This window comes from Mustela putorius, unplaced genomic scaffold (genome assembly GCF_011764305.1).
Source record: "Mustela putorius furo isolate JIRA1106 unplaced genomic scaffold, ASM1176430v1.1 tig00003834_pilon_pilon_pilon, whole genome shotgun sequence".
Taxonomy (NCBI): Eukaryota; Metazoa; Chordata; class Mammalia; order Carnivora; family Mustelidae; genus Mustela; species Mustela putorius.
The window spans coordinates 87,337,245-87,357,217 of NW_025421987.1; the positions used below are offsets into that span (position 1 = coordinate 87,337,245).

General features: G+C 40.2%; 1 protein-coding gene across 1 annotated transcript; it reads left to right on the top strand.

The window, feature by feature from the left end:
* The first annotated feature begins 2,135 nt into the window (after positions 1 to 2,135).
* FETUB (fetuin B) lies at positions 2,136 to 16,400 on the top strand. Its single transcript, XM_045088174.1, is given in 9 exon segments — positions 2,136 to 2,284; positions 2,287 to 2,441; positions 2,584 to 2,586; positions 2,778 to 2,885; positions 4,904 to 4,991; positions 6,955 to 7,118; positions 7,856 to 7,957; positions 14,969 to 15,052; positions 15,894 to 16,400. Coding segments are annotated over 9 exon segments (1,152 nt in total). The 5' UTR covers positions 2,136 to 2,220; the 3' UTR covers positions 16,278 to 16,400.
* The last annotated feature ends 3,573 nt before the right edge of the window (positions 16,401 to 19,973 follow it).

Below are 19,973 nucleotides of genomic sequence, written 5' to 3' on the forward strand. Positions count from 1 at the left end.
GGGTGTTCCTATGTTGGATACATAAATATTTACAGTTGTTGGATTGTCCCCTTTATTATTATATAGTGTTCTTTTTGTCTCTTGTTAGTCTTTGTTTTAAAGTCTATTTTGTCTGATATAAGTATTCTCCAGCTTTCTTTCCACAGGCATCTATTTGCATAATGAATTTTTCTCCATCCCTTTAACGTGCACATGTCTTTTGGTCTAAAATGAGTCTCTTTCAGGAAGCATATAGATGGGTCTTTTTCTTTTTTTTTATCCTCTCTGTCACCCCATTTCTTTTGATTGGAGTGTTTAGTACATTTACATTCAAAATTATTGATAGGGACGCCTGGGAGGTTTAGTCAGTTAAGCTTCTGTCTTCAGCTCTGGTCATGATCCCAGGGATCAAGTCCTGCATTGGGCTCCCTGCACAGCAGAGAGTCTGCTTCTCCCTCTGCCTGATGGTTCCCCTGCTCTCTCTCTCTCTCTGACAAATAAATAAAGTCTTTTAAGAAAATCAAAAAACAAAATTATTATTGATAGATATATATTCATTGCTGTTTTATTACTTGTTTTCTGGTTGTTTCTGAAGATTTTCTCTGATTCTTTTTGTTTTTTTTTAAGATTTTTAAAAAATTTTATTTATTTATCAGAGAGAGAGAGCAAGCGAGCACAGGTGGACAGAATGGCAGGCAGAGGCAGAGGGAGAAGCAGGCTCCCTGCGGAGCAAGGAGCCTGATGTGGAACTCTATCCCAGGACACTGGGATCATGACCTGAGCTGAAGGCAGCTGCTTAACCAACTGAGCCACCCAGGTGTCCCACTGATTCTTTCTTGTCTTTCTCGCATATCTTGCTGATTTTCTTTAGTGATATATTTGGATTTCATTCTCTTTATTCTTTGCATGTTTATTAGTGGTTTTAGATATACAGTTACCATTAAGTTATATATAACCTTATTAAGTTGATGGTTGTTCAAGTTTGAACCCCTTCTTTTCTCCTCTCCTCCCCACATTTTAGGTATATGTTATTATAGTTTATATCCTTTTTTTCCCCCAAAGGTTTTATTTATTTGAGAGAGATAGACAGCATCAACAGAGGGGAGGGTTAGAGGGAGAGGGAGAAGCAGACTCCCTACTGAACAGTGAGCCTGACACTGGGCTCAGTGCCAGGACCCTAGGATCATGACCTGTGCCAAAGGTAGACACTTAACTGACTGAGCCACTCAGGTACCCCTATATTTTATATTCTTTTTCTCATGTGAGTTTCTTGACTGATTTTTTTTTTTTACAGAAATACTCATTTCTACTAGTTTTGTGTTTGCTAACTTTATGCTGTCATTTTTGGTCTCTCCTCACTTTCAAAGAGTCCCCTTTAATATTTCTTGAAGGGCTGGTTCACATGAACTCCTTCAGTGTTTGAGAAACTCTTTATCTCTCCTATTCTGAATGATTAGTTATCTCTTCTTAAGCATAGTGTTTAATGAGTTTGCTTCCATACAGACCACAGAAAGAGAAGTAGACTTGGAGTATGGTGTAAGAACTATTGATGAATCATTCACTTCTTTTTTCTTTAAATGAAGACTTTGTTTTAAAAAATTCAAATAAGGCCAAGTAGACCACTTTCTAGCCACATCCCAAAGTGCATTAAGGATGTCACAGTTACTTTCTGTAGGGGATGTGAGGTTAGAGCCCTTTTCCTGATCTAATAAGAGGTAAACATGGGAAGTCAGGCAGGAAATCTGAACTCACTGAACATCACTGGGACTGAACCCCAGGTTCCATGCCCGGGATAACTATTAGTGTGGCCCAGTACATTCACTGGTGGGCAGGTACTAGGAAAGAAGGAGAAAAGTGACAGCCCACATATTCTGATTCAGGTAGGGCCCTGGACACAAACCAGAATCCAGTCATGACCTCTAGGAGCCTTGACCTGAGTGTTCATTATGGTTTCTTCAGAAAAGGTTAGGAAACAAATTTGTTTACATGACACGTGAATATGAGATTGCTACAGGGCCCAAGGTTAGAAACATTGGCAAATCCCATCCAAAGTACTGACTCAGGGAAATCTACATTTAGAATTCAAGGAGATAAAATGGGACATTGGGTCTCAAAACCTGGTTATAGGTTCAGATTGCAATTACAAAACCGTGCAAATTGGCTTTATAGAGAGAGCGCTGCGAGCAGCCCAATCCCTGTAACTCTATAACCTGACTTACCCTGGACCTTATTCCCTACAGAATGGGTCTGCTCCTACCCTTGGTGCTCTGCACACTGGCTGCATGCTGCAGTGCTAGATCTGTACCCCCGCAACCCCCCCCTCAATTATGCTCTCTCGTGGCTGCAATGACTCAGATGTTCTGACAGTTGCAGACTTTGCCCTTCAGGACATCAACAGGGACCGAAAAGATGGCTATGTGCTGAGCCTCAACCGAGTGAGGGATGTACGCGAACACAGACAGGCAAGTGATGGTTCCCTATCGTGAGCAGGTGCTTACACAAGCTGAGGAGGCCATCAGGGGGAATGGGACCCCAGAGACATGTGTTGGAAGATGCTTTCCAAATTGGAAATCCTGCTAAGAACATTCCTCTCTTCTCTGTCAGGGTGTGCTACGCGCTCTTATTCTTGGGCTAATAGTTATCCTACTCTGAAGCTTGTCTAGTGTCCCACAGGTTACCCATGATCTTCACAAACATCAAAGACTTTGGTTCTGCCATAAAACAGAGACTTCTTGGTCAGTCTTCAGGGGTTTCTGCTTCATGTGGGATGCAGTGCATTTCTCAACCCCCTTTTACAGGTCCTGGGATCTGTGTTCTATCTCACACTGGATGTGTTAGAAACGGACTGCCATGTACTCACCAGGAAGGCATGGAAGGACTGTGGGGTGAGGTACATTCATAGATCGGTAAGTGCTTGTGTCCAGGCATGCTGCAGAAGGTAGGTGTTCTCTGACCTGGGTGAAGATTGCTCAATGTCCATCTCTTGAATGTCTTTCATTATCAACTCTCAGGCAGAGCACCCATGTAGTTATTCCAATGCTGTAGATCAAACAGCTTAATCAAAGGAGTTTCTGAGCATCCCCCTAGGAGTTATGACCCCAGAATTGAAAAGTTGCCCCCAAATGGTTTCCTACCTTCAAGAACTTCCTATAGATTCCGAGCTAGTGTTTGGATTGTGAGAAAAAAGATTTGATAGGTAATACTTTGGATCCATATCTAAGGAAGACTATAGAAGAATTGGAGAGAGAGCTTCTTTCCTGGTTTTATTTTGCTTTGTTTCGGTGAACACTAATAAGAAACGTAAAGCTGGGGAAAGGGAAAGATTATAGTATGGGAGCTACCAGAGGTGCAATGGAAGGATTTCCTGGAATCATAGAACCTAAAAGTCCTCAGAAGTCAACCTTTTAAAGGGGACTCATGAAGAAGTTTGAAAATAACATAGTTTTCTTTTGATTCTCAGTTATCCTGAGGTTATGCCCATTAATTGACATGAAACTTTATATCTGGAGTGCAGAACTGTGTTTAGATGTAAACTATTTACTCAAGATTTCTAATCATTTAACCAAATCTGTCAAATTACACCTATCTGAAGTGGAAATGCAATGTGGGGGGCTGGGGGGTAGAAGAAGAATAAATGAAACAAGATGGGATCAGGAGGGAGACAAACCATAAGTGACTCTTAATCTCACAAAACAAACTGAGGGTTGCTGGGGGGAGGAGTGTCGGGAGAGGGCAGTGGGTTTATGGACATTGGGGAGGGTATGTACTATGGTGAGTGTTATGAAGTGTATAAACCTGGCTATTCACAGACCTGTACCCCTGGGGATAAAAATACATTATATGTTTATTAAAAAATAAAAAATAAAAAAATAAAGATGAAAAAGAAAATTAGACCTATCTGGTTTTAAAGAGCAAAAAGTGTTCTTACCCTGTTGTGAATTATATTTAAGGTAGCACTAGTGGCTCTATATATACCCTAAAAATTGTATATTGATTCCAATATGATAGAAGTTTATTTCTCACTCATGTAAAGCTCAAAATAGAAATTCCTGATCAAGAGGGAGCTTTCTTTCAGAAGTACCTTGGAGACCCATGTTCCCTCCACATTGTGGATCTAGACCACCACCTTCAACTGGTGGTTTCTATGACTGCATAGCTTCTCTGCATCAGACTATAGAAAAAGAAAGAGTATGGTGGATAAGTCACATGGGAAAAAACTTCATGGGCCACCTGGAAATGGTTACAGTCACTTCTGCTCACCTTCCTGTGGCTGCAGCTCAATTATACATAGTCACATTTACTCTGGAAGGAAGCTGGGAAATATAAACCAGCTGTGTCTCAGAAGAAGGTTGAATGATTTGTTGGTTGGCTGGAAGTTTCTCACACCCCAAACTCCCAAAATTGACCTTAGTTTTTCATTATTTAAAAAGAAAATGTTCAGGGGCGCCTGGGTGGCTCAGCAGGTTAAAGCCTCTGCCTTCGGCTCAAGTCATGATCCCAGAGTTCTGGGATCAAGCCCCGCATTGGGCTTTCTGCTCAGCGGGGAGCCTGCTTCCTGCTCTCTCTCTTTCTCTCTGCCTGCCTCTCCGCCTGCTTGTGATTTCTGTCAAGTAAATAAATAAAATCTTAAAAAAAAAAAAAAAAAAAAAAAGAAAAGAAAATGTTCAGGGGAACTGGGGTGACACAGTCCATTAAGCATCCAACCCTTGGTTTTGGCTCAGGTTAGTGGTCTCAGGGTCCTGAGATCCAGCCCCATGTTAGGCTCTGTGTTAGTGTGGAGTCTGCTTGAAATTCTCTCTCCCTCTTCTTCTGCTTCTCTCAAACAAACAAATCTTCAAAAATAAAATGTCCAATCTAATTTTGGATATTTTTAAAAGTTTGGGGTTTGTTTCACCATCTCATAAAATGTGTGTGTTTTTTACAGGTTTATGGTCAGTGCAAAGCAATATATTATGTTAACAGGCCAGAAAGGATTCTCTACTTATCTGCTTATAACTGTACTCTTCGCCCAGGTAAGAGAGCACTCTGATTTAACTCATTTTAATAAAATATGGAAAAGAGCATTAAATAGAGCTATGCCTAGAGAATACAGGGTTCTCCAATCCTTACATCCTATTCATACAAAGGCCATGTTCGTATATCCAGTTTTTGCTTCTCCTGTGAAGTTCATCTTGTACCACTCCTCTTCCCACAGAGAATCTTCTTAAATACACTGTTTAAATCTTTTATTATAGACAGTTGCATTAAATCCTACATTTTCAGTCTGATGTAAATGGCTTAATCTCTGCTCTGGTCCCCAGGCTCCCTTTCTAGCTCTCCTGAGGTTATTTCCTTGACTACACCAACTTTGCACTTCTGAAACTGAATGGGTGCTTCACTATTTTCCAAACACACATTGCACTTTCCAGTCTCCGCATGTACTGTTTGCTTCCTCTTCCAATGAGGATGCCCTCACCTGATACCCTCTGCCCTTAGAACTTACATTGTTTGAGGGCCCCTGCCAATGCTGCTTCTTCCACCATGTTCTCTACTCCAAAAAGGAAAAGGGCTCACCTGTTGTCATTCCTATACAATGTTAGACTAACCACTCCTCATGGAACAGAGAGTGGACTGCCTTGACTTGGGTCTCCTATCTTCTTCCATCAAGCTGAACATGTCTTCCTTCTTCCTGCCTGCCAAAGCTTTCCCTCCATTCGTATCAAGTGTACGGAGTCCATAGTATCGTTGAATAAATGAACTAAGAATGAGGCTGAACTTAATGACATTTCAAATATGCACGTGCATTTGTTCCGGATCCTTCTTTGGAAAAAAAGCATCCAAGTCCTGGGCAAATAGGATGTGGTTACTTGGCAGACTATTGTGTGAATATGACTCTCCTGGTGGATCTTTGTTCAAGTGCGGATTATGATTCTAGAGGTGTGGGGTGTGGCCCGAAAGTCTGCATTTCTAATAAGTTTCAGGAGATAACAATGTTGCTGGTTCCTTTGGGAGATAAAGCAACAGATCAAATATTTTATTGGCCATGTTTTAAGCTTCCTGGTTGCCAAGAGGAGTTTTATATAAATAAACCAGAGTAGAACCAACAAGGCAGACTGGTATTTAAATGGAAGTCATAGGTGCCAGAGGTATGGGAGATTAGGAAGTGACCCATGGGGATAATGGTGCCAGGAGTGCCAAGCTATGAAAACTGCCTCCCAGGATGCCCAAATACATGCAAATCAGCATGCAATTGATCAAAACAAAGTGTTTGAGCTACAGAAATAACTTCTAGAAAAGTTCCCTGGCCTGACTTCCATGAGAGTTTTGCCACCTCCAGCTCTTTCCAGTCAGAAATGCTCACTACACCTTTAGCAGGATTATTCTATCCAGTCACACAGTGATTTGACCAATGTGTGTTTTCTGGCTCGCTTCTACAACTTCCTCTAACTGGGGAGGATGTGCTTACCTTTTATGTGTCACTCAACATCACTTGCTAAGCACTTACAATGCATGAGATGTTATGTTAGGTGCTGGGGACTAAAAGGTGAATAAGACATGACACTCATGAAATCTCAACAATTTTAGACACTCAGTCAGCCTGACAGAGGCAGTGATGGTGGAAGATACCTTCACTGAGCTAACTGGGAGCAAGTTTTGGTATCAATATAACACACATGCATTTCTGAACACAATTCTTCAGGTAAATACCTTTGTGTGAGGTGAAAAAAATCTTGCTTTGATTTTTTTTTTTTTTTAATTATGAAAGTAGTACACAGTCATTGCAGGAAACTCTCTGCTGACTGCTTTCTTTGTAGACAATGCCTTTTCTACTCCCTCCTTGCCGAAATGATTTCTTTCTTTCTTTTCTTTTTTCTTTTTCTTTTTTCTTTCTTTCTTTTTTTTGTTTAAATCTCTGCCTCTGTTGTAGTCATGATTTATGGGATTAAAAATCATTAAGGAGTTTCATTTTAAAACTTCTCTCTTTGGCATCAACAGTTTCTCGAAGAGGAATACACACAATGTGCCCTGACTGCCCCTTCCCCACCAACTTGTCAGATCCTGAGTATCTGGAAGCTGCCCTTGAGTCTCTTGCAAAATACAACAGTGAGAACCCCTCAAAGCAGTATTCTCTTGTCCAAGTCACCCAGGCTTCTAGACAGGTGAGGTTGAAGTGTCATTACACCAACAATGTCTCTCCTAACTGTTACTCTCAGTTCCTAAGCTGAGGTGAATATCAAGGCACTCCTTTTAATTTGATCTGAAAAGCCTTTTCTTTATTCCCTCCTTGGGTGGACCTGATGTACATACAGTCATGTTTCTGTGTCTGAGTTATGCCATGGGATTTCCACCTGAGTTGTGGGACTCTGTTTTACTTCATTGGCCTTAAGGTGAGAAGGGAAATGGAAATCATGGTCTCCTTGGTTATTCTATTTTGGTTTACTATTTGGGGCTACACTTATATTTAACTGATGGTGGACCATTTAGCAAGTCAATTTCTGCTTCATCTTAAGGCCTGGAATGGATTATGAGTTTTACAGATTAGGGAAAGTGGAGGCTCGTTTGCATTTGGATGATGTTAAATCTATTATATAGAGAAAATTGAATCTAAAAACAAATCTACAGGAGGAAAAATCCACTCAACCAAGGAAGGTTTTTAGAGCCCTTTCAAATCCTTAAGAAGGGAAGAAAAGTATGGTAATTATGATTTTTTAAATGACAGAATCACAATACATGCTTTGATCTTGGTGGGGAGTACAGGGACAACAGCAGACCTGGGCTGACAATGACTTTGACTGAGGATGTTTGGTTCTCCTAAATAAAATGCTGCCAAACCTGAATCATTTCTCCACATGGTAAGATTTGATTTTTTTCTTTCTCATCTCTTGTCTCATACCAGTGGGTGGTTGGCCCTGCCTACTTTGTGGAATACTTAATCAAAGAGTCACCATGTACCAAATCCCAGGCCAGCAACTGTGCACTTCAGCCCCCTGATTCTGAGGTAAGTATTCCTGAATGTCTTTATAATGTAGGATTTGTGTTCACAAGTCACCTATATGTACTTTCTGAGCATAAATTATTACATGAGGTATTGTAATGCACGAGATGAATTGTTCCCCTTAAGGAAAAATGGACTAAGTAGAGATTGTGCAGGTTCAGGTGCAAAAATAAGGATTTTATTTTATCATAATTGCAATTTTCATCAGCAATATGATGACTTTGCAAAAAAAAAAAAAAAGATCATAGACGCTGTAAAACATAGGCAGATCTTCTCAGTGGTTTGTGATGGTCCTGCTTCTATCTGAACAAATCCCATTACATTTGGAATACACCATGGTATTCTGATCCTCGGACTGCTCTTTTATGAAGGACAAAGAAGTCAAACAGGACTTCTTTCAAAGAATGTGTCCATGATGGGCAGGGAACCTTGAAACCATCGAAAACACACTTGGTGGGAAATACTGATTGACACAATGTATTGTGGAGCACAATCAGGCAAAATGAGTCAAAAGACTTTTTTCTCCTTAGTTATACTAACAGCTTTATTAAGATAATTCACACATCATAAAATTCACCCTTTAAGATATACAATCCAGGGGCACCTGGGTGGCTTAAGCCTCTGTCTTCGGCTCAGGTCATAATCCTGGGGTCCTGGGATTGAGCCCCACATCGGGCTCTCTGCTCCACGGGGAGCCTGCTTCCTCCTCTCTCTCTCTGCCTGCCTCTCTGCCTACTTGTGATCTCTGTCTGTCAAAAAAATAAATAAAATCTTTAAAAAAAAAAAAAGATATACAGTCCAGTGGGCTTTTTAGTATATTCACAGAGCTGTGCGCCATCACTACTATCTAACTTTTGAATATCTTCGTCAGCCCAAAAAGAAACCCCTTACCTATTAGCAGTTGTTCCCCTTACCCCTCACCCAAGTCCCTGGAGCCCGCTAGTCTACTCGTCGTCTCAATGACTTTGTCTTCTTCCAGACACTTCATGTAACAGAATCATGGTATGTAGGTCCTTTTGTTTCTGCCTTTTTTCACTTAACATAATGTTTTCAAGATTTAGCATGTATCGGTGCCTCATTCCTTTCTATGGCCAAATAATAGTTCATTTGCATGGATGCACCAAGTACTGCTTTTCATCCTATAGTCAATGGCTCTTTGGGTTGCTTCCCTGTTGGAGCTGTGATAAATGATAGTGCAAGGAGCATTTGTATACAAGTTTTTATGCCTATTGTGTTTTCATTTCTCCTGGGTGTATGGTCTGAAGTGGGATTGCTGAGTCATACATTTTGATGAACTGCCAAACTGTTTTCCAAAGTGATTGCACCAGTTTTATGATCCTATCTGCCATGTATGTGGGTTTTAATTTCTCCACATTTTTGCTCACACTTCTTATCATAATTATCTGTCTTTTTTTTTTTTTATTTTAGCTATCTTATTGAGTATGGAGTGTCATCTCATTTTGGTTGTTACTTGCATTTTCTTCATGGCTAATGATGTTAAACATCTTTAATGTACTTATTGGCCATTATCGTATATATATTCTTTGGAGAAATGTCTATTCAAATCCTTTGCCCATTTTAAAATTGGATTAGTCATTTTCTTATTGTTGAGTTGTAGGAGCTCTTTACATATTCTAGATAACAATCCCTTAATCACATATATGATTATAAAGATTTTCTCATTCTCTGGGTTGTCTATTCCAATTTCTTAACGATGTTCTTTGAAGTATAAAAGGTTTTTTAATTTGCATGGAGTCCCTCTTACTTATTTGTGTCATCACTGAATGTGTTTGGAGTCATCTCTAAGAAATCATTGCCTAATCCAAACTCACTAAGACTTACTCCTATGTATTCTTTGAAGAGTTTTCTAGCTTTAACTCTTAGGTTTAAGTTTGTGACCTGTAGTAAGTTAATTTTTTTTTATATTGTGTGAGGTAAGAGGTTCAACTTCATTCTTCTGCTTCTGGATGTCCATTTGTCCTAGAATTATTTGTTGAAAAAAAAAACAATCATTTTTTCCCACTTAAGTGTCTTGGAATACTTCTTGAAGATAACTTGGCTATAAATGTCAAGATTTATTTCTGCACTCTCCATTTTATTCCATGGATCTACATAGTTATCCCTATGCCACTATTTCACTATCATGAATACTATAGCTTTGTAGTAAATTTTGAAATTGGGAAGTGTAAGTGCTCCTATTTTGTTCTCTTTATTCAAGATTATTTGGGTATTCTGGATCCATTGCATTTTCATAATAATTTTCTATTTTTAAAAAAAAAGTTAGAAATGTGATAAGAATTGCACTGAATCTGTAGGCCAATGTGGGACATACTGTCATATTAACAATAGTAAGTCTTTCAGTCCATGAATATGGATTCTTTCCTTTTAAGACTCAATTTCCTTCAACAATGTTTTATAATTTTCTATGTTCAATACTCACTTACTTGTATATCTAAATATTTTATTCTCTTTGATGCTAAAATAATGTATTTGTTTCCTTTATTTTATTTTTGAATTGTTTCCTATAAGTGTATAGGAATACAATTGATTTTTGCATACTGATCTTGTATCTTGGAACCTTGCTGGACTCATTTACTAGTTCTAAATGTTTTCTAGTAGATTTCTTAGGATTTTCTACATACAATGTCATGTCATCTGCAATTAGAGATAGCTTTACTTCTTCCTTTCCAATCTGCATGCCTTTTAATTCTTTTTCTTGCCTAATTTCCCTGGCTAGACCTTCCAGTATAATGTTGAACAGAGGTAGGAAGAGTAGACATCCTTATTGTATTCCTGGGGAAAACACTGAGTATTTCATCATTAAATATGATGTTAACTATAAGTTTTTCATGGATGCCCTCTTTTAAGTTGAAAAAGATCTATTCTTATTTTCTGAAAAATTTTTTAATGAAAAAACAGTATTAGAGTTTATCAAATGCTTTTTCTGAATTAAGGAGGTAGCCATGGTTTTCTTTTCCTTTAATCTGTCATTATTGTATTAACAATGATTGACTCTTGTATGTTAAAACAAGCTTGCACTTTGGGAATGAATCCCAATTGATCATGGTATATAATCCTTTTTACATGTTGCTGAATTCAATTTGCCAGTATTTTTTTATAAGGTTTTCCATTTTCATATTCATAAGAGATATTAATCTATAGTTTTCTTGTATTTTCTCTGCCTGATTTCCATATGAGTTTAATATTGGCCTCACAGAATGAGTTGGGAAAATTTCCCTCCTCTTCTGTTTTATTTTGGAAGAGTTTAAGGATTGGTGTTTATTTTTCTTTAAATGTTTTGTAGAGTTCAACAGTGGGCCTGAACTTGTCTTTACGAGAAGTTTGGGGTTTTTAGAAAAGAATTATTAATAATTTGATTTCTTCACTTGTTATAGTTCTATTTAGATTTTCTGTTTCCTTAAGTTTTGGTAGTTCGTGTCCTCCTAAGAATTTGTTCATTTCATCGAAGTTACTTAATTTCTTAGCATTCAAGAAGATGTTCATAGTATTCCCTTCTTATTTCTGAAAGGTTAAAATTTAATTCCAATTTTAATATATGAGACATTTTTTTCTTGGTCAGTCCAGCTAAAGTTTTGTCAATTTTGTTGATCTTTTCAAATAATCAACTTTCAGTTTCATTTTCTGTTTTTGTAATCATCTAGTTAATTTTTTCCTCTCTGCTCTTTATTATGGCCTTCTTTTTGTTTGCTTTGGGATGAGTTTGTTTTTGTTTTTGTTTTGTTTTGTTTTTCTGCTTTTTCTGTTTCTTAAGGTAGAAGGTTACATAAATGATTTGTTATTGATTTTTTTTCTTAACAATAGCAGTTACATCTACAGATTTCCTTCTCAGCAATGCTTTAGCTGAATCTCATAAGTTGTATATATTTTGTTTTGGTTTCTATTCATCTCAAAGTATTCTCTAATTTTCTTTGTGATTATTTCATTGACCAATTGGTTATGTAGGAGTATGTCATCTAATATTTGCAAAATTCCCCAATATTTTGTTATCCATCTCCAATCTCATTCCATTGTAGTTGGAGAACGTGCGCCATATGATCTCAATTCTTTTAAATTAATTGAAGTTTGTTTTAAAATTTAGCATAAGGTATATCCTGGAAAATGTTCCATGTACACTTGAGAAGGGTGTATATTGTACTGTTGTTAGGTGGAGCATTCTGTAATGATTGGTTTGTAGTGTTGTTTAAGTCTTCTCTTTCCTTGTTGATGTCCTGCATAATTGTTCTATCCTTTACTGAAAGTGAGATTTCCAACTATTACTGTTGACTTGTCTTTATCTCCTTTGAATTCTGTCAGTTTGGCTTGTGTTCTTTGGGGCTCGGTTTTTAGGTACGTATATACTTATAGTTATTGTGTCTTCTTAATAAGGTGGCCTTTTTATCATTATAAAGTGTTTTTCTTTGTCTCTACCAACAATTTTTATCTTCAAGTCAATTTTGTCTGACATTTGTATAGCCGTTCCAGCTCTCTTTTTGTTATTGTTTGCATTTATATTTTTTCCATCTTTTTACTTTCAACCTACATGTGTCTTTGAATCTAAAATGTGTGTCTCGGGGCACCTGGGTGGCGCAGTGGGTTAAAGCCTCTGCCTTTGGCTCAGGTCATGATCCCAGGGTCCTGGGATGGAGCCCCTCATCAGGCTCTCTACTAGGCGGGGAGCCTGCTTCCTCCTCTCTCTCTCTGTGCCTGCCTCTCTGCCTACTTGTGATCTCTCTCTATGTCAAATAAATAAAATAAAATAAAAAAATCTTTAAAATGTGTGTCCCAAAAGACTTGTATAATAATTGGGAAAACATTTTCACCCTATTCTGTAGGATCTCTTCTTCTCACTTGTCAATAACATCTTGGGCAGATCCCATAGCGCTCTGGTCATTATCAATAATAAGGACAATTTCACTTAGATAATTAAGGTTCACTTACAGGTCTGAAAAAAAATCTGTTCAGTCAATTCTGAATCAAAACTTCTATCTTATATCCAATGCAGAGCTTTTCTCTTTTTTCATAGCTTCATCCTGACTCAGAGCTTAGGACCTGCTGTGAGAAAGGGAGTCAAGGTCTATTCTTTCACTCTTTCTTCCCTCTCTGTCATCTTTTGCTTAATTCTTGCCCTTCCAAGTTCCAAGAAGAATGAAAGAGGAGAAGAGAGAAGAGCCCAAAGTCTTTTTTATATAACTGCGGTTTTGGTTTTCTCTTGGTCTACACTGGCCCTCCATAAGCCAGGTTCCAGTGCTGGTTCTCTCAAGTGGTACAGGTGTGGTTTCATCCAGAGGTTCTTTCCTGGCTGGATGATGTATTCTCTAGCTGACTTCTTGGAACCACTCCTTCTCAGATTCAGCCCCCACAGATTTTTACTATCGCTTTAAACAAGTGATAGTAAACAAGTAAACAAGTGATTTACTCTCACCTATTATTATCCCTTCTCTGGAAGATTGTCCCATGGGAAGGTACTTTCAAAAAAGCCCTATCTATGGCATTTGCTTGTCTCAAGGAATTCACATATTTTTACTATTCCAAACAGTGGAGATAGTGTTCCCTTTCCCACCCTTTTTCCTTACCCTACCATAGTAGCCTGCTTTAGCCAAGATCCTGCCTTCAGAATGCTCTGAGAGAGAAGCAGATACCAATCTTCATAGCCCATATGTCCCAAAACTCTAGGGTTCCCATGTTAAGCATGTCTACAAACTCCCTTTTTGTGGTTTTCTCTAGATTCAGCATGAATTAGAGTAGCTCAGCAAATTCTAGTCAGAGTGGGAGTAGCTAGGCTCTACTTGGTACAGGTAACTGCAGTCTCTCCAGAAGCTTCTCTTAGTGTCCCCAATATGATTTGGTGAAGAATTGGAGAAGGAAGAGGCTGAAGCACCATTCTCTAAGGACTTTCTACACTCATGGATTTTCCCATCATAAGGAACTTCAAATCTTCTCTTTACATAGTCTTCACATGGGTGATAGGATATTCAGGCAATCCATTTAGATACATTTTAGTATATTCCATGTGAATATTCTTTCTTAAGAGTTCTTTAGAAATTGAGGCAACATTTTATTATAATATTCTATTTGACTTTAAATATATGTGTGCTCTAAGTCTCTAAAATTCCTCTTCTAGGAATTTACCCTAAGAAGTAACTAAGAACTTGTTAAATAATCAGAAGAATATTAGTTAATGATTATAAAAGAGATCACAGAACACTATTTAATGCCATTAAAGGATTTTCACAATATACTACTAAGTGATGAGAAGCAGTTATAAAATATGTAATGTAATCCCATTTATCTAGAATAAAAATATATATGCATAGGAAAAAAGGTTAGAATAAAAGAAATAGTTACCTTTCATGCAATTGTGGGTCTTTTTAACTTTTTGTTTATCCATATTCTAAATTACTATTTATTATATTTGTATAAAGAAAACAAAATTATTTTATTTCTAAATAAAGAGAAGTTGAAGGAGCTTAGAGGAATTTTGTCTGAGAAGAGAAAGCTCTGGGTGGAACATACATAAAAGGCCACTACTATGTGCAAAATGAGAACAGGTGTTCAAAATGACCCAAGGGTAGAAGTAAGACCAAGACATAGATGTTCTATAGACACAGATTTCTGCTCAATACAAAGACTTTTCTAATGGCTTGTTCCTCAAGAAATCCTGAGTTTAGGGACCCCTGGGTGGCTGAGTCAGTTAAGCATTCAACTCTTGATCTCAGCTGAGGTCTGGAGCTCATGGTCATGAGTTCAAGCCTGGCATTGGGCTCAGCAATGGGCATGGAGCCTACTTTAAAAAGTACATCCTGAGTTCCACATAACTGGAGGAAATTTAGCTTTGTTTGGGTGATTGGCAAAAATGATGTAGAGAGAATTGGCTCAGGGCCTGCCCATAACATTGTAGGCACATAAAAATGTTGACTAACTGTGGGTCTACACAAGCAGAAAACAAGTTGATTTCCATTTCTAATCACTAATAATCATAATACTCACAGAATGTTGTATTTTCTCTGTCTGTAGCCTGTTGGTCTTTGCACAGGTTCCGTGACTCAAACACCAATGGAAAAGTTTGTCTCCGTGTCTTGTAACTTCTTTGAACAACAGGTATTTTTCAATCTAATTGTTTGTCTTCTCATTGAACAAGAGAGAAGATAATTGAAATCCTAACTGTACTCTCCTTTTGATTTCCTAAAATCCATGATCACTACTTTATTCAGGCTGCCCCAAGGTCACACCCACAGGGTGACTGGATAAACACCAGTCATATTTTTTTTTCCAGTCACAATGTGGTCCTACTGAATAAATAAGACTCCTTCAGAAATAGAGATATCCTAGCTCAGATGGCTGAGGCCTCTGAAACATTAAATCCAGTGTCCCAAAGACCCTCACCCTTTCCCAAAGTATTTGCCGAGTGTTCACTATGGGGCAGCCAGCTATCATTGAAAGGGTGATTCAGACAGGCCACCTTGTCCCAGTCCTGCTCCGCCACCTATAAAGTGTGTGTGACTCTGGACAACTTCTTACCTTTCTGAATCTTGGTTGTCTTGTCTGTAGAATGGGGTTGCAACAATCACCATGTTCAGATCCCTGTGGCAAGCAATGAGAGGAACTAGAGGAAGGACCCTGTGTGGCACATGGCATTGAATAAGCCATAAGTAAAGGGACTGTCGCTGCACTACTGGGATGGTGTGACAGCACCCCAGGGTACTTAGAAGAAGCCATTCAACCCCTCCAAACAATTGTTCAGCTCGGTCTCACATACTCTGTTGTCTGCTTTTGCTTCTTTTAACCATTTAACCCTTTAAGCAGAGTTAAATCATCCCTCTAGCTGGTCTCCCTTTGAGACATTCCATCAGAAAGTCCCAGAACAGGCTTAGCTTGGTACTAGCCATGGTAGGAGTTTTTCCTGGAAATGTTCCCTTATTTGAAAATGTTCTTATTTCAGGGCCCTGCCTCTGTAGGGGAAGTCAATGCTGCTAACCAGGGACCTGTACATCTCCCTGGGGTGGAAGAGTCTCAGCAGAAAGTCGTAGCTCCTACTCCCGGCTTGTCCCCCAAAGCTGTGCCTAAAGGATCTGTCCAACACCTCCCCGATTTGGATGACCAGAAGAACCCCGAGGATCCTGAGGAAAACTACCATGCTGAGCCCTGCCCTGTGAAGCTGGATCTTACCACAAATCCTCGGGGAGAAACATTGGATGTGTCCTTCCTTTTCATGGGGCCTGCAGAGCAGAAGCTTCTTGTCCTGCCTTTCCCCAAGGATGAACGACACTCTGCTGAGTGCCCAGGGCCAGCCCAGCAGAATAACCCTCTTATCCTTCCACCATGAGAACCACATAGAGAATTCCATTGGGGGTATAGTGCCCTGCAGGAGAAGAGAGGTGCTGGGGAAGGGAGACAGAGAGGCAGTTCAAATGTAGAGAGTGACTAATAAAGTACAAATCTGACTCTCTTGGTATCATCATGTTCTCTGAAGTATAAGACTACACTGTGTACTTGTACGTGAGGCTTCATCTCTTCTGAACCATCCAGGGTCTCATACCATGGACAGACACTCTCCGCCTCCCCTGTCTTCAGCCTCTCCCTCTGTAATCTTACTGACTTGCAGCTAAGTCTCTGCTATAGGGTCTGCCATATTTAGAAATGCCCTCTTCTTTCTGGGTAGGAGCACACTGTGATTCTTTTGATCAAAAGGAGATGAAAATTGAAGGATACCACGGACTGGGATTCATCAGGGTGTCATACTCCCTTTATTCCATAATTACTTCAACGCCAAGTATCAGTCAGACATTGTCTGCACAACCTTCAACCTGAGGGTGGAATTTTGTGGCTTTTTTTCTGATCTGTCCAAATAATCTCTGAGTCCCAGAACTTGATAAACTCACCTATCAATTGGAGTAGTTGGAAGAGACAGTTGCCTGTGGTCCGTGGTTGAGCCTGATTGGAGAACCCAACATTGCTTCACGTTGGGGAGATTTCTAGCTCCTAGAATAGTTTTGCTCAGAGTAGATATTCAGGACCCAATAACATTCATTCCCAGTTTTATCACTTACAAAATAATAGATATGTATATACTATATATTGTACACATGTATATGTGTGTGTATATTTACACAAATATATGCATATACATACACATATCTTTTGAAATTTGACAAGTATTATGGGTTACATTGTTTTCCCAAAATTCATATACTGAATTATAACCCCTCAGTACCTCAGAATGTGGTTGTATTTGTATATAGGTCTTTAAAAAGGTAATAAACCTAGAATGAAATCATTAGTGTGGGCCCTAATACAACATGGGCCCAGATGAGCCCAGGAACACAGATGAGCACAGAAGCAAGACCATACAAGGACAGAGAAGGTGGTCAAGGAGAGAGGCCTCAAAAGAAAGTAACCTGCTGACAACTTGACTTTGGACTTCTAGTCTCCAAGATTGTGAGGAAATTAATTGCTGTCATTTCATCCACTCAGTTTCTAATACTTTCTTATGGCAGCCCTAGCAAGCTAGAACAACAGGGAATTTGCAAGTGTAACTACTGTGTTGCGGCCTGGCACTGGTTCTTAGAAGAGTCACATAGGCCTTGACAGCATTCATTTAAGAGCAGCAGACAATATTCACATGCTGTTAGTCTTAGCTGCTTCCTATAGGAAGGAAAAATGATGGAGGAGAGGCGTCATGCCGAGTGTTAGAACCTGTCTCACTCAAGAGTCTAATAAGAAACAATGCATCACTAGCACTGTACTGAACTTGAAGGTTCAGTGAAGGAAGGGGAAGAGAATGCACGGCTCAAGAGGCACACCTAAATCTCGGCAAAACTGGAGGAAAAGCTTATCTTCATCCCAGGAGTCCTTTCCTCCCCAGCCTTTCCCTCCACCCGCATTCAGCTCCCCCACAGGCCCTCTGTGTTGGGTTGGCCAAGACAGCAAGAATAGAAGGCTTAATGGAGGAGCTCAACTCATCGAAATGTACAGGTTTCTGTGTTCATCTATAGCCATCTCCCTGTCTCACCCCCATTCGAGTCCCCATAGTAGAACCTTGGCCAGATTCCATACCATTCCCGTCATTCTAAAATTCACTGAAGAGGTTCTTTTGAGGCATTCAAAAGCTAGTGTCACTGATACTAAAAGCTCAATATCAAGCACAATTGAAAACATGTGTCTTCCATGGTTAGCCCTTGCTAGGCCAACCTGTAACTCTGGGAAGTGAAGCCTGATTTTTACTTACCCTCCCCTTTCCTTCCCTCTTCCAATTCTTTTCCTCCCTTCAGGGTCTGTTTAGAGTCCAGTGACTCTTGACTGTGAATATATATTGGAATCACCTGGAAGTTTTTGACGTACCCACACCTGGGTCCACCCCCAAGAGATCATGATTTAATTGCTCTGGGAATAGGCCTAGACATAAGGCCTGTAAGGACCTATTCAGCCAGAGCCGCCCTACCCCAGTTCAAACTGCCATTTTGTTGTTTATGCAGTAAGACTTAAATTGACCCTGCCCCCACTCCCCACCCCAGGGGAACTTACTTAAAAGCAAGTCCAGGAAACCAGTCCCAGGTAACAAAGCCCAAATACAAGGGTGGGTCAGGTCAGGTGGAGATAACAGCCCAATGCAGGAATGAGTCAGGTCAGGTGGAGACATCCAATCAGTAAAGCACACATACTGTCTCCCTAGCTACCAAGGAGTATGGGCCCCACCCTTTGGGTGCCAATTCTGACCAAGGTGATAGGCTGGTTCAAATATCTACTAGGGTAAATTGTAATTCAATTGGTCACCTAGCATGACTGTGCAGCTTTCTCTGTGTGTTACAATTTCATTGGCCACCTGTGTGTGGCCAAGCCCAACCGCATGGCCTTTGCCCTTAAAAGCTAGTCTGTTGGGGTGCCTGGATGGCTCAGTGGGTTAAGCCTCTGCCTTAGGCTCAGGTCATGATCCCAGGGTCCTGGGATCAAGCCCCGAATCATGCTCTCTGCTCAGCAGGGGGTCTGCTTCTTCCCCGCCTCTCTGCCTACTTGTGATCTCTGTCAAATAAATAAAATCTTAAAAAAAAAAGCTAGTCTGTGAAGCAGAGAGGGGTCACCCTCTCTGTAAGAGGTGTGGCCCCGAATGTTCAATTTGATGCTTGGTGCAAAATAAAGCTTTGCTTGACCTTCACTTTGTATCAGTCTCGCTCCTTTAATCACGGACCCATTATTGTGGGACCCAACATTGGTTACACAACATTGGGGGCTCATCCGGGATTAAAGGATGAGAACTGAGCCAGCATCAGAATTTCTGAGAAAAGCCTCCAGAGGTAAGATCTCCAGATTTTATTCTGTGGGATCCAGTCTGTCTGTCTAGTTGCAGAGCTCCAGGTATGGCCCACCGGGGAGAAGCTGGATGCAGCCATGTTCCCCAGGGCTGGAGTGGATGTGGGGAGCCCCATCCCTCTTCTGGTAGATCGTCTAGGGGTCTGAGTCTCCCTAGGCAGTCAGGGGGCCCAGAAAACCCCCACCAGTGGGTTGTTGTAGGAGACTGAGAAATTTTCCACTGGCTGCTAGGTCTGGTTGTCTTTGTCTTGTCTTCTTGTTGCCTGTTGTGTTGCTCATTTCTAGGGGACTGAGAAAATCCCTTCTGGTGAGTGTCTCTAGGGAGCTGAGAAAACTCCCACCAAGGGCAGGCTCTGGGTGAGGGCCGCTGGGTCTGTGGTTGTTTTTGTCTTGTTCTTTTTGTTGTCTGTTGTGTTTGACAGAATGGGGCAAGCAAAGAATAAGGGGACTCTGACTTTTGTCTCTCCGGTCCTCCTAATAGATGTGGGGCTTCTTCCTCACTCATTTCATGTGTTAATGGCTATAACTGGAGCCAACTGGGGTTAGTCTAACTCGAGACAGAGAGTTTAAGGAATATTCCCAAGCAACTGCCAAAACTACCTTTGTTTCAGGGACATTCCTTGCCCTCTGTGGCCTGATGGGGACTGCCTAGCCCCCTTCCCCTTGCTGGCGGGAAAGCATGGCATCTGCTCCTCTCTTGGAGCTGATGAGTCCT